At 38.4% G+C, this 14,229-nt stretch overlaps 1 protein-coding gene across 8 annotated transcripts in view; it reads left to right on the top strand.

Annotated features, from left to right (window-relative positions):
• Positions 1-14,229, top strand: part of SMG7 (SMG7 nonsense mediated mRNA decay factor) — a 65,886-nt gene that overhangs the window by 6,745 nt on the left and 44,912 nt on the right. For 2 of the 8 annotated variants that reach the window (XM_036272867.1, XM_036272865.1), the window contains exon 2: positions 13,352-13,491. The exons of 5 other annotated variants lie outside the window; for them this stretch is intronic. In XM_036272867.1, coding sequence (XP_036128760.1) covers positions 13,376-13,491 — 116 coding nt within the window. In that variant the 5' untranslated portion in view covers positions 13,352-13,375. Of the gene's footprint in view, positions 1-12,322; positions 12,379-13,351; positions 13,492-14,229 lie in introns of those variants that run through there. One more of the 8 variants, XM_036272870.1, reaches the window with a different exon arrangement.

Genomic DNA, 14,229 nt, shown 5'->3' with positions numbered 1-14,229 from the left:
TTGATATTTCAGGCAAGAGGAACATCTCATGGCTCCTTTTTGCAAATACATTTCTAAAAATTTCATTCACTCCCATTTAATACATTCTGGCCAGGCCTTTCTAGGTTTTTCTTAGATAAGATAGGTTATGGACAAAGAAGCGGAGATGTGGAAGTAGTGGGAGTTCTGAAAACTTGATGGCTGGTATATTGGTGTCGAAAAGGGGAAAGCAGTTTGATTTGAGTCCTACAGAAGAAGCCCGTTCTTTGCCTGTATTTTTGGTTACATACCATTTCTTTAGAACCTTATTTCAGTTGTGCAGTCCTCCTTTGGTCTTTAATTTTTCCCTTTTCTGGTCTTTTCTTTTGAGGACTAATCTCAGTTTTCTGTTAAAATCTTTTCCTGTTCATGTTTCCCTTTGAGCTCTGCTTTGGCTAACGATTTCACATTTGCCTGATACTATATTTTTTCTTTTATTTACCATCTGTTTTTCCTTAATCCCTTGTAATCTAGCTCTTTTTCCTTTGCACTTTAATATTTCCAAAGGAGCCAAAGACCTGAGACCAAATTTATCCACTGATTATTTTCCTTTGTTTGTCTCACACACACTTGTTTTCCTTTCTCTCTGTCACTCTGTGTCCCTCTCATATTCATCTGTCTGTCCTTCCCACCAGTAACCATTCAATTCGGGCAAGTATATCCTAGATCCGTGGGAGTAAAAAAGGGCTATACCCTCAAGTAGTTTTACAAGTAAGTACCTAATTACTACACAGATTGTAGCTACTATGATTTAGTCATGGGCCTTATGGGAGGTTCTTGAGCTGTCTTCTGTTTTTAGTGCTGTAAATCCATGATTCTGTAAATTCCTGCCTCTTGTTTTGTTTTCTTGGTCCACCTCACCTCACACTGGCAGAAAGAAAGGTGTAGCCCTAATCTTCTGTTTTCTCTTCTTTCAATTTTTCCTCAGAAATCACATTTAAGTAGGACTTTAGCAGTCACCACATCATCATTGTTTAAAAGTCTCTCTACCATCTACTTACTGTAAATCATTGTGGTAGGTCCTGGGGAGACACATTGATATACACTATCATGCTTGCTATCCAGAGTTTATAAACTGTTTACTAGGCTTAAATTATTATAAAATATGTTGATGTTATCAACAAAATAATACATAACCAAGTGCAGTTGAATATTGTGGTTCAGAGCATGGTCTCTGGTTCAGGAGTACCTGGATCCAGACACCAGCTGTGTTGCCTTGGGCAAGCTGCTTAAGCTTTCTGTGCCTCAGTTTCCACATCTGAAAAGTGTGGGTAATGCTTATCTATCCCATAGACTTACAAAGATCCAGGAGAGTTAGCATGTGAAGGACTTGAAATGTTCTGGCACACAGTAAGCTCTATGTAAATTTACCATGTGTAACATGTGAAATGTAGCCCCTGGCTCTGGCTACTCTGATAATTTTGCATCTCTGCCTTCTGGTCATTTCCTAGTTTTAGAAGTCTTTCTGTCATAGCAAACTCAATGCTCTTAAAAGTAAACTCTTGCCCAGCCGGTGTGGCTCAGTGGTTGCGCATTGACCCACACACCAAGAGGTCGCTGGTTCGATTCCCGGTCAGGGCACATGCCCAGGTTTTGGGCCAGATCCCCAGTGGGGAGCATGCAGGAGGCGGCCAATCGATGTTTCCATCTCCCTCTTTTTCTCCCTTCCTCTCTCTCTTTCAAATCAATAAAGAAAAAACCAAAAGTAAACTCTTACTTCTTACTTTTCTTACCCTGTCCCTCATGGAGCTGCTGCTCCTCCCGTCTAGGTTGAGAACCTTGCAGTCACCTTTGAGTTCTCACACTTTTTCTTGTCCTCTTCCACACACACCCCATTTTGGAAATGTTGCCTTCCTAGTGTCTCCTTGTGACGGGACCACTTCTAGCTCCTGTTAGCTTTATACCCATGCTGTTGAAATAGTCTTCCAAGAACTGGTACCTCGCAAGTAGCAAGGAGAAAGCATTGGCTTCGGGCTTTAAACACTGCCCACTACTTTCTCTGTTTCTGAACTAACATCTCTGAGTCTTGGTTTCTTTAAAACGGAACATTGATCTCATAAAATTGCTGTTAGTATTAAAATAACAAAGGTTTAGTCATGTTGAGACTCCCTACCACCTGTCCCCGTATTAGTTCATCTTTTGCAGTGTTTCTGTCTTAATAATTCTGAAAAACACTGGTATATGGTTTTTCCTTGCTTAAACTCCGTAGCCTGGCCTTCTTGGCCTTCCGTAGAATGACCCTCAACTACCTCTGCTGCACATCTCACCTTTTGATAGGAACCAGCTGCCCTAGCCAGAGTAATGTAATTGCCTTCAGGGCACAGTTTATTCACTCCTGCCTCGATTTCCCTTCCCAGGCCATTCCCCTGTAGAAGTACCCTCCTCCACTATCTTACTTACGCTTCACCTTCTCTGTGAAGACTTCTTGTGCACCCCAGTGATTTCTGCATTCTTTGAACTTTGTAGCATTTCCGGTCTCTTAGTTATTTGTACTTACAATTTCCTAAGTTTGTAATGATTTCTTTTTTATATAAGTGAGTTGTCTCTGCAGCTAAACTGGGTATGGTGGAGACCATGTCTCAGCATTAAAAAATTTTTTTTTTGTTAATCCTCTCCTGAGGATATTTATCCATTAATTTTTAGATACATTGGAAGAGGTGTGGTGGGGAAAGTGAAACATCAATGCGAGGGAGCTTGGTTGCCTCCTGCATGACTCTGACGGGGGGTCGGGGATTAAACCTGCAACCCAGCCTAGCCAGTTTCGCTCAGCGGTTTTGCTCAGCGGTTTCGCTCAGCGGTTGCTGCATCGGCCTGTGGACCAGAGAGTCCTGGGTTCGGTTCCTGCTAGGGGCACGGTCATAAATAAATAAATAAATAAATAAATAAATACATACATACATACATACATACATACATACATACATACCTGCAACCCAGGTACATGCCCTTGACCGGGAATTGAACCCACAACTCTTTGGTCAGCAGGCCAACACTCTCACTGCTGAGCCAAACCGTCCAGTGCTGTCTCAGCATTTTTTCAATGCACAATGTACATAATAGGTATTGAATGGAATTTTCATGCTTTTATTTTTATAAAACACTTATGGGATACCTACAGATACTGGGTGCTAGGCTCTGAGAATGTAAAAACAAATGAGCTGATTTTTGTTCCTGGGGGAAATGGATGTTGCACATGTATTTCAAAATATAATGTGGCAAACACTAAGTTAAATGTTTTTATTTCATTTCATTTAAGGGATTCCATGACTATACTGAGGGAAGTGGAACTTCTGTCTGGGGAGTTGCAGAGAAAGCTTCTGGAGTTGAACCCCTAGCTCAGTAGGATTAGCCAGATGAAGACAGACAGGAAGAATATAGTAAGGGGGGTGGGGCATGACCACACAGTGAGAAAGTGCCCGGGGCAGTGCATTTGAAGAACTCTGAAGGGTTTGGTATTAGGAATGATAGTTTGCTTGATGTAAATGTTGTGATTAGATCAGATTGGCAGTCAGGTTATGTCATATATATTAAAGAGATTTTGATTAGTCACTGTCTCATTCTGTGTTTCCTTTGGGAGTCTAAGGTTCTTTCTTCAAACCTTGTCATTAATCTTATGGGAGCCATTTATGTTTGAATGGCTGATGTTAATTGTATATGTTCCTGTTGGAATAGGGAAGCACAGAGAAAGGTAAGTGTAATGCCTGCAGTGCTTCCTTTAAGTTACATAAAGATTAAATTTCCTTACCTTACCTTTGAAAGTAGCTTCATCCTTAGTAAAACTTAGTTATTTGGAACATTATTAAATTATTATGTAGGAGATGAGGCTTTTAGTAAATAAATGTAATTCTAAAAATATCTTTGATAGGACTTATTATTTTTTTTTAATCCTCACTGAGGATATTTTTCCATTTATCTTTAGTCAGAGTAGGAGGGAGGAAGGGAGGGAGGGAGAGAGATTAGTTGCCTCCTGCACGACCAGGACCAGCGCCGGGGACCAAAACTGCAACCGAGGTATGTGCTCCTTGACTGGAATCAAACCTGTGACTCTTTGGTCTGTGGGCTAGTGCTCTAACCACTGAGCAAAACCAGCCAGGGCCATAGGACTTATTTTTACAGAAACCTCATCAGTTGAGATCAGACAGGGAATGGAGGTGGAGGTGAGAGAAGGGGGAAAGGAAAGACATTAAGTGAAGTCTTTTTGGATTTAACTTTTTAAAGTCTCATAAAGAAAAAAAAAATTCAGACCCTTTTTGATGATTAACATTTTGTTTTCATGGTTCTTGATGGCATTTTTTTTTTTTGTAGTGTCTGTTTCAAGTGACATTCATGATTCTAAGCTCTGTTTTATTTAAAGAACTGATGTATTGGTTTGTTAATATCCTCAGTCTGGCTTCTGAAAACGCCATTGGTTCACCAACCACATAAGTTGAGTCTTTTTTTTTTTAAGGCTTAGTATTTCACTACTGTGTTAGTTAGGATAGTGTATATTAGAATGTGTTTTATTAATGCTGCCTCTTAGAAAAGTCATGAATTATTTATTTAGTCTTTTATCAGGTGCCAACCTAATCAAGTTTTCTTTGGGCTACCATATAGTGATGAGATATCAGTAGTAAGATATAATTAGAATAAAGTGATATTGTCAAGTAGTGTAATATATGTAATTTAGATGGTTTCCTAACAGAGCAGCATGTTTTAGTGAGTTGAATGAGCAAGGCCTTTGAGTTAAGATTGGCCTATTTATAATTAGGTTGTCCCAAGTTCAGATCCCAGCACTGCTATGTATAGCAATGTGACCTTGAACCTCTCTAGTTTTAGTTTTCTGCTCTGTATTTTCCTATTTATAAACTGACAGTGATAGAATTATTGGGAAAATTACATGAGAAGATGTATATATAAAACCCAGCATAGTTCCACGTGGGTAAAGAGCCTAATTTATGCATTGTATTCATTTTCTGCATTTCTGCATGCATCAGTATTTAACTTATGAACTTGCTAATGCATTCTTTAAACTGGGTGGGAGCAGTTGTGCCTTAAATAGTTATAGGGTGGTGGAGGGGTCTTTACTGTTAAGTGGTCTACTTTATTCCTCAAGGGTACCATTTTACATTTTACTGGTACTTTATACTTTCCAAAGGCTTTTATATCATTGTCTTCTTAAGCTCTTGTATACAGTAACCTTGTATAACTGAACTGGCATTTTGCAGAGAAGGAAAATGAGGCTCAAGGTACCTAATTAGGGGCAGACTTGAGATTGGCTTTACTTGTTTTTGTTTTGTTTTGTTTTTCCATAGACACTACGTGCCCTGCTGGAAGGATTGGCTTTAATCTGCTCCCTGTTTGACCACTGCACACACTTGGGCAGTGTTCTTACAAATGAACTTTCACCCTGGCCGGGTTTGCTCAGGAGTTAGAGCTTCGGCCTACAGACCGGAGAGTTCTGGGTTCGGTTCCCGCTAGGGGGACGTACCATGGTCATGGTTTGTCCCCGGCCCCGGTTGGGGTCATGTGGGTGGCAACCAGTCGATATGTCTCTCTCACATCGATGTTTCTCTCTGTCTTCCCCCCTCTCTCCCTCCTACTCTATCTGAAGATAAATGCAAAAAAAAAAAAAAATGTCCTCAGGTGAGGATAAAAAAATGTCCTCGGATGAGGATAAAAAAAAAAAGAACTTTAGGTTTTGGTGTCTGTGTTTGCTATTGATGCTGTCAAGTATACATACAATATAATATATGTAATTTTGATGGTTCACAATTAGTGGTTGCAAGTTCATGTATTAAAAAACATATTTCTTTAAAAGTTAATTTTTGAAAATTTACTGTTATAGAAATGGCTCCTCATTATCAAAACGCTATAATGAATATCTTGTACACACATATCCTTGTGTACACTTGAATGACAGGGTATGCACAATTAAAAATATTTTGTTAAATGTGGTAGGCAGAATAATGTGCCCCTCCCCAAAGATGTCTACATCCTGATCCCTGGAATCTAATAATATGTTACATGGCAAGAGGGAATTAAGGTTGCTAATCACCTGACTTTAAAATAAAGAGATTATCGTGGATTATTTGGTAGGCCTAGTGTCATCACAAGTATCCTTTACGTGTAGAAAAGAGAGGCAGAAGAATCAGAACCAGGGAGATAGCATCCTGCTGCATTGGGAGGGGATTACAAGCCAAGGAATGCACACACCCTCAACCAGAAAAAGGTAGAAACTGGGATTCTTCCCTAGAGCCTCCTGAAAGCAATCAGAGACCTTGATTTGACCTCACTGGGACCCATTTAGTTTTTTGACTTTCAGACCAGTAAGATAATAAATTTGTGTTGTTTTAAGCCACTAAATGTGTGGTTATCTGTTATAGCAACAATAGGGAACTAATACATAGTAGATGTTGCCAGAAGACACCAAAAATTTTGTACTGTTTATTCTGGTCTTAGCACTGGTTAAAAGTACCTGTATCCTCACATCCTCACTAGTACTGAAGGTTTCGTGCATCTCTCTCTCTCTCTCTCTCTCTCTCTCTCTGTCTTTTAAAGCAGATTCCATGATGTCTTTGGCATTTCTCAGAATGTTTTCCACTGAACATTAATTCTCTGGGAAATTCATAGAAGTTAGTACTCTCTATTTTCAAGGCAAAAGAACTTTAAGAATACTGGGTTAAAGTGGATTCTTATTTAGGACTCCACATAATTTGTAACATGGTAATGTGACTATGATACCTCCAAGAGGGAGAGTTTAGTGTTTCCGGAAGTTGTGTCACATCTCACAAAACTGGTATTTTCTTGGAACACTTATTTGAAAATGTGGCTCTCCCTCTTTTGTTCTGTAATCTCTTAACCTTTCTCTTTACTACAGTGACCTTTACATATGTTCATATCATATCTTAGACCGTGTCATTCTTCAGAATTCTTCTACCTCTAAAACCTTAAATTTATTCATTTCTTTTGACCACAACCTCATTCGCATTAGTCCCACTGCTTCTGTTCAAGACTCCTAGTATATTGGAATCAGAAGGAGAAAGACCACACTAGTGAGTTGAAAGAGGTGATTAATTAGGAGGTTCCAGTGAGAAATGATGATGGGCCAGACTGAGGGACTATCCTACATGTTCATCTTCATACAAGAACCTTATTGAAGTAAGTGCTTTTCTTGATCAGGCATGAGTTACTTTTCTTTGGTTTTGGACCTAAATGTAGACACAGTTTCTTTAGGTTACACATTTCAGGTCCCCAGATTCCCAGGCAAGGTGAGATGGAAACGAGAACAATTTGGAATCTGGGAATGATGGCCATGTACTGTAAAGTGAGTTTAAAAATAACATAGTGCAATGCCAGGGTAATAAAATAACCTTCAAGTTTCTATTTTCCTGTTTGTTGCCTCCACTGTTTCTTCATACCTGAAATAACAATTAGTCTTTGCTCTCCACTATTTTTGGTAGCTGGTGTGAAGCTACAAGTGATGGCAGCACTCAGAAATGTGTCACCATGAGTTATTCTCTCTCATTTTAAATGCTAACAGGGAATTGCTTTCTTTTGTGTGAGGGGTTACTTGTTTTTGTGTTGCATTTAGGAGATGGTGTAGTGTATCCTGATTTTGTAGCCATACAGATACACCTTTTAATATAAATCTTTGTGAAACTTTGAAAGGGAATCTTGATTTAATATCCTTTATTTTAAATTAATGTGTTACTTTAGGATTTTATAAAAAAAATGGTTTTAGGAATCAGTTTGACCTGCTTGTTGTTTAGAGGGCTTCTTTCCTGGCTGGTGTGGCTTAGTGGTTAGAGCATTGGGCCACACACTGAAGGGGCATGAGTTTGATTCCCAGTCAAGGTCAAGAGCATGTACCTGGGTTGTAGGTTCAATCCTCAGCTCCAGTCGGGGAGCATGTGGGGAGGCAACCAATTGATGTGTCTCTCTCACATTGATACCCCCCCCCCCCCCAGAAAAAGTCAGTGGAAAAATGTCCTCGGGTGAGGATTAACAAAAATGGGGGGGGGGGGCTAAAAAAGGGCTTCTGCCATATGGGTTCTGGATTAGCTTCCAGTCACCTGTAATCTGGCGATGCTAACATGCCTTTTGTTTTTTCACTTCTAACATTGAGATTTGCGTAGAGCAGCACTATAACTTTACAGAGCGAGGCTGCTGGTTTGTGCTTCCAACATGATTAATAATATGCCAACAATTTTATTTTGTGCGAGACACTATTTCAAGCATTGTTTATTAACTCTGCATCCTCACAGCATGAGGTATATACTGTTGGCTTCATTTTATAGAAGAGCAAACAGAGAGGCAGAATAATTAAGCACAGGGTCATACACAAAGTAGCAGAGCCGTGATTTGAACCCAGGAGTCGGGCTCCACAATCCATGCTTTTAACCATACATCGTATGGACTCTCTACCTATAGTTTTATACTCTTAATTTGTTTAGGATTGTAGGATTTCATTTTCATATTATTTTTGTTTTGTTTATATATTTACTATTATGTAACATATGTAAATATTTTATGTATGTGTATAACCTGAACAAACTTTTCTCATCAATCTCAACCTTCCTAATGTATTTATTTTTCGTAGAATAATAAGGGAGAGGACAGGGCAGTTATTCCAGAAGGCTTATTAAGGGGAACAGAAGGGAGAGCTAGTTTTTCCTTTATATTTGAAATAAATTAATTGAGACTGCTTTGAACTCTCTACTGACTAGATGGCCTGCTGCTCTTCTCTCATTATAGTTGTTTTTCCTGCAGTTTCTGCCTTTAGTATTGCAACATAAATACAGTGTTTTCCAGGACCCTTTGGAATATTGAGAACCAGCTACTATAGGAAAAACATTACTGATCCCTCCTTTCCCTGCTAATAGTTCAAATGGAGAAGGACTTTTCAGTTTTTGTACCTTAAGTACAGAAGATTGGGATTGCCTTTTCCTTATTGACTTGGTAGAGTTATCACATGTTCAGATGACAGTTTCTGACACCAAGGAATATTTTGCATGTATGAAATTCAAATCTTAGATAATAAGTTGCTCCTAAAGGAAAAACCAGTGTGGCTTTTAAAAAGTAACAAATTACTAAAGCTTTTATATGTAGCCTGGCATCTTTGAATTAACCATTTTCCTTCTTAAACACATAGTCACCTGAAATTCAGAGAGTAAGACTGGGTAATTAAAAAAAGGAACAACTTTCCTTTACTTGCCTTACAGTCTTAACCTCTTCTTTTCATGTTACTTCACACTGTCTTTGAAAAGTTGCTTTGGCTCTGGAGTGCCGCTGGAATAAATTTCCAGAGGCCACTACGGGAGGATGGGTTACTGTAGAAAGCTTTATTTCTGTGGAATTACACCCCTGAGTTTCTAGGTCCCATTTCCCTTAGTCCCACCAAGGAAGAAGTCTGTCCCATTTTGTCTTCAGCAGAGCTAAGATCAAAGTCAGTGTCCGGAGTTTCTGTTCTAGGTTGGAGCAGTCCAATCCAGCATCAGGCTAGCTTAGTTAGTGTTCCCAGCTGCAGGTCATCAGCCCTTTGTGTGTGGTGGGGTCCACATGGCCACATGGGTATGGAGGGAACATGGGCAAGAGCAAAGCCAAAGGAACTGGAGACCCAGAGAGAGAACTCCTTTGTCTGGGGGAATATGTATTCCCAAATTTCCACAGGCTTGCATTGGCCTTGTCTCCTCTGGCCAATGGTTTTTGTTCCCAGGTTTGACTGACAGGGACCTTCCCTAGTCACACCCGGACTCACTGTGCATGCATTCATCTCCCTTTTATCCAGTCCTTTCCCCAGTACTCTGCAGGGCATCGGCTGGTGGTTCCCTGGGAAGAGCAGACTTGCAGCTTCCTGGTGAAGCTACCCAAATGACATGCCTATAATGTCTGGCTTCCCCTTTGCTTCTTTCCTATTATTAATAACTAGCTAATTACAATGATACCAGAATCAACCAATGAATATATATAAGTGGAACAATAAATCAATGTTTCTCTCTCTCCTCCCTCTCTAAAATTTCATATATATATATATATATATATATATATATATACACATATATATATATATGAAAAGTTCCTTCTTTCAGAATGTCTTTCTTTGCGTTAACCTAGAATTTTGTCAGGTAAATGACCAGATGTTTTTCTCTTTATTCTTAGTACTCTTTCACTGGTCACATTACTTTATGTTTATTCCCTTGGTAGCAATTGAAGAAAGAGCTTTGTCTTAATTATCTTGCTATAACTTTAGAGCAATGGAGACACATTTGTAAATGTTGGCTAGTAATGTATGAAATTATACAAATTGAAAACATTTTTAATCACATGACATTCACAGTCAGAGTGACTGACATATTTCAGTCTTCAAAAAATGGTGAAATCTAAATAATTGCTAGTATTAGTCTCCATTGTGATGTAAACAAAATAAGCACCCTTAGGCAATAGGCATTATGGGCTATAAATAATGGTTCTTTGGTGGAAAAATCAGATTTGACGTTTGTATAGTATCTTTTATTTTTAAATTGCAGAGACTACCTAGAGGTAGAGAATATTATATATACTAGAATAATTTACAGATTATTTTATTTAGTTAAATTGAGCAGTATCTTAAATATTGTTGCTGGCTGTTTGAATTAATTAACTTGTCCATCTCTCTTGTTACCCCCTACACCAAATTGGGGACTTGTACTTTATTTTCCTTAGCTTACATTTAGTGGTGGTCTACATGATGTAAGACTCTTCGCTGGCTTTTCCCAATCTGAGTTTTGTTCCCTCTCACCTATGAAAGGATAGTTAGACCCTTGTTTTCAAACCAGCTCTGTCTTGTCATGTTATTTCTGTGTCATTTCTTTTCCGCCTTCCTCTCATCATTTCCAGTAAGTCTGGCCTCTTGTTACTTTACATTAATACTTGTCTCAGTTCTAGTGTCTACTCAGTTTGCTTTCATTTCTCTTTGTTTGGAATTCTCTTAACCTTTTACCATCGTAAGTATGTATGTGCAAGGATTGATTACTTCATTGTGTCTTCATGGGTAATCTTACCTGACCATTTATATATTGAGATGCTAATTTTATTAAAAATTGCTTTCCTTTTATTTTCTCCCTCTATTGCCTATAAGGCATTTTGTTCTTTATCTTTAATGTATTATCTTACATTTTATTTAGTTTTTGAAGATACTTTTTTTAAAAAATTTAATTTAAATATTGGGTCTGATCGGGTTGAAACCCATTATTCTTACATATTTTAACTAATGTAAAATTTTAGTTGACGTGAAATAGCCTTCCAGCAGGAGGGGAGTGGGAGTGGGGAGGGAGGGGGTTGATAGGGGAAGGGAGAGGACATCTGTAAAACATTCAACAATAAAAGAAGAAAACATTTAAATTAAAAAATAGCCTTTCAGTTGTTGATGGTTTAATCTAAATCTCTGATTTAACTCACTTGGGTTTGTTGGACTTACCCATGTTCTGTTTGACGTTTCATATTCTGTACTTCTGTAGAGTTATGTAGTATGTTGTATATACTATGTAGATCTCAATGTGAAGAAAACGAAATCTGATTAAGAGAGCCAAGTAAATGATCATGGGCTTCTCTAATTGACTGGATAAAACGGTAGGTTTTCTGAACTTAAAAGGAAATATGTTATTCCTAGTTATCAGATGAAAAATCTTTTAAACTGTTTTTCTAGAAGGCTATGAAACTATTGTCAGTTTTGAGAAACTTTGAATTTTTAGAGATTTAGCCTTTGAGAGACTATTTAGTCAAATTAACATAAGCTTATTTGAGCAATGTGTAGTCTGGCAGGTGCTGTTAGACACTGGACATAAGAGGTTGAATGGGACAGTCTCTAGTGGAGGAAATGTTAAAAAAGTAACTTTGTTGTAGTGCTTACTGTGATAGCAGTGGGCATTCCAGTGCCCTGGGAGTGCCTGGCTAAGCCAGGGCCCCTTACAGGAGTTGCTGAGTCTTGAAGGACCCGGGGCGGGCAACCTGACACGGAGGGAAGAGGGCAGGCATTTCAGGTTGTGTGAAAGCAATTGAATACCTGCTTTGAAAGTATAAAGTCCACGCAGGCCTACTGCATGTTTGACATTTCTCTTAAGATTGGTGTTTATTGTTTAAAAGGTATGAATAACTTTGTCTTTTATTCTAGAATTGATTATTAGTGTGAATTCTTAGCTTCGATTTCCTAATGTATTGAATGAGGATAATAATAGCATTTACTTCTTAATATTACTGGGTGGAGTAATAATAACTATAACGATGATAATGACAATGACAGTAAGAGCTAACATTTTTTTTTTTTTGAGGGCTTCCTTACCAAGGGACAGTCCTTAAATGCTTTATTTCTATTACCTCATTTAATCCTCAAAACATCTCAGTGAGGTAGGTAACTTTTATTATCTTCTTACTTCTAACAAAGCTGGGGCATAGAAAAGTGGTTTTCCTAAGGTTACCCAGCTAGGAAGTCGTGGAGCTGGGTTTGAATATAAGACATTTTGCTGCATCATACTCCCGTTCTACGTATAGAACATTTAGCATAGAATCTGCCACATAATAATTGCAAATGTAAACAATGATAATTACTTACTTTGTATAAATCTTTGAGTTAAATTGCTGTCTCTAAGAAATTGTGCTGTATTTTTCCTGTGGCTTGACTTATTCCTGACATACCATTGAATGCAGTGTGATACCCAAGTCAATGCTTTTAACCACTACCTTCTACTGCTTCCTCCTTCCTTGTTGGTCCATATCTACATTAGATTTTAAATCCCTGACAGGGACCATATCTATTCATCATTGTATACCCAGTCCTTAGCACTATATCTAGCCCATAGAAATGACCAAATCATGTTCAGTGAATGAAAATTCACAAGTCTGCCATTATCAGCTGATCTTAGGATTTAGGCATTCTTCATACCACGTATAATTGCCTCACATGGTTGTTTTTTTTTTAAGCAATTAAACATGTAGTTTAATTGTGTTACACGTTTTTCCTTCAGTAAGCAGTCCGGTTTGGACCAGCCATCTGCTCCTGTGTTCTGCAGGGCACTCACCTCGGTGCTACGAACACTGCTGGGGGGCTGGTATCTGTCTGTTCTGTGGGACCACTGCTTTCAGACAGTGAGGAACAGCAGGATCACATTTGTATCTAAAACTAGAATGCTAGAAATACACAGAACAGAATTCGCAATGTGTTGTCTAAGAAACTAAATTTAAAAAAGGAAAAAAGCCCTGATGTTCTTCCTTTGCCTTTGACATGAAATCATTTCAAATAAAGAAAAAATAATTTAATTTTCTTCATGGAGTTCTCTGTTATTATGGGTTAACTCATATTTTCCTCCTCTCCTCTATCTAGAATGTCTTAAAACCATTCTACCTTATGAGAAATTGGATGTTCTTGCAGATAGTCATTGTGGGAGAAAACGTTTCATTTAAGTCCCAGATGAGGACCGGAAACTTGAAATCAGAGGAGCATCTGAAATCAAGTAACATTAGGTAGGATAAAAATTACAAGGGTTTCTACATGTTTGTGTTCCTTTTAGAGATGTATGTTAAAGTATTCTTACTCTATGAACACTAGTAGAATTAGAGACTTTCTGAAGTGTTTGATTATTAGCCAAGATGGGAGCGGGAGTGCTAAAGATATGTTTCTTTTTTTTTTAAGTTATGTAGCTTCATAACTTTGACATATGTTTACTTTCTCATAAGCATTTGTATCTTATACTCCAAGGAAGTTTTAAAAACGTACTACATTAAATTTAAGAAATTTTTGGGTTTATGTATGTTTGAATATTTATGATAAGCCTAGGGACACGTGATTCATCTCATAGGTTATCCTTTAGAAAGAAAATTCCTGTTTGGGTTACGTATATAGCAGTTCATTTGAGTGCAGGGAGCATCAGCACTTGATTGTGTTTGTCAGTATGGATGCAGTCAGGCTTCCTAGTGTGCCAGACAAGCCCTCTCTAACCACAGGTGAGTAGTAATTCTTGTCACAGCAGAGGGAATCAGTGATGATGACAGAATGTGTGAAGGTGCTTGATCCCAGAGGTGTGGCTTTTAAGTGAGAAGTGATAGTTGCCCCTAGATGTTGAATCCATGACAGTGACACAGCTGGGACATTTCTCCACCCCGCACTACTCCCAAATTCTAGCACATTTCTGTCTAACCTTACCTTCCTCTAATTCATCCTGCCTCTTTTTCAAAGCCAGTCTCGCTTCATGCCTTATTAAG

The sequence above is a fragment of the Molossus molossus genome, unplaced genomic scaffold (assembly GCF_014108415.1).
Source record: "Molossus molossus isolate mMolMol1 unplaced genomic scaffold, mMolMol1.p scaffold_m16_p_20, whole genome shotgun sequence".
Taxonomy (NCBI): domain Eukaryota; kingdom Metazoa; phylum Chordata; class Mammalia; order Chiroptera; family Molossidae; genus Molossus; species Molossus molossus.
The sequence above is the reverse complement of the archived record's forward strand: the minus strand, read 5'-3'. Positions and strand labels throughout refer to the sequence as shown.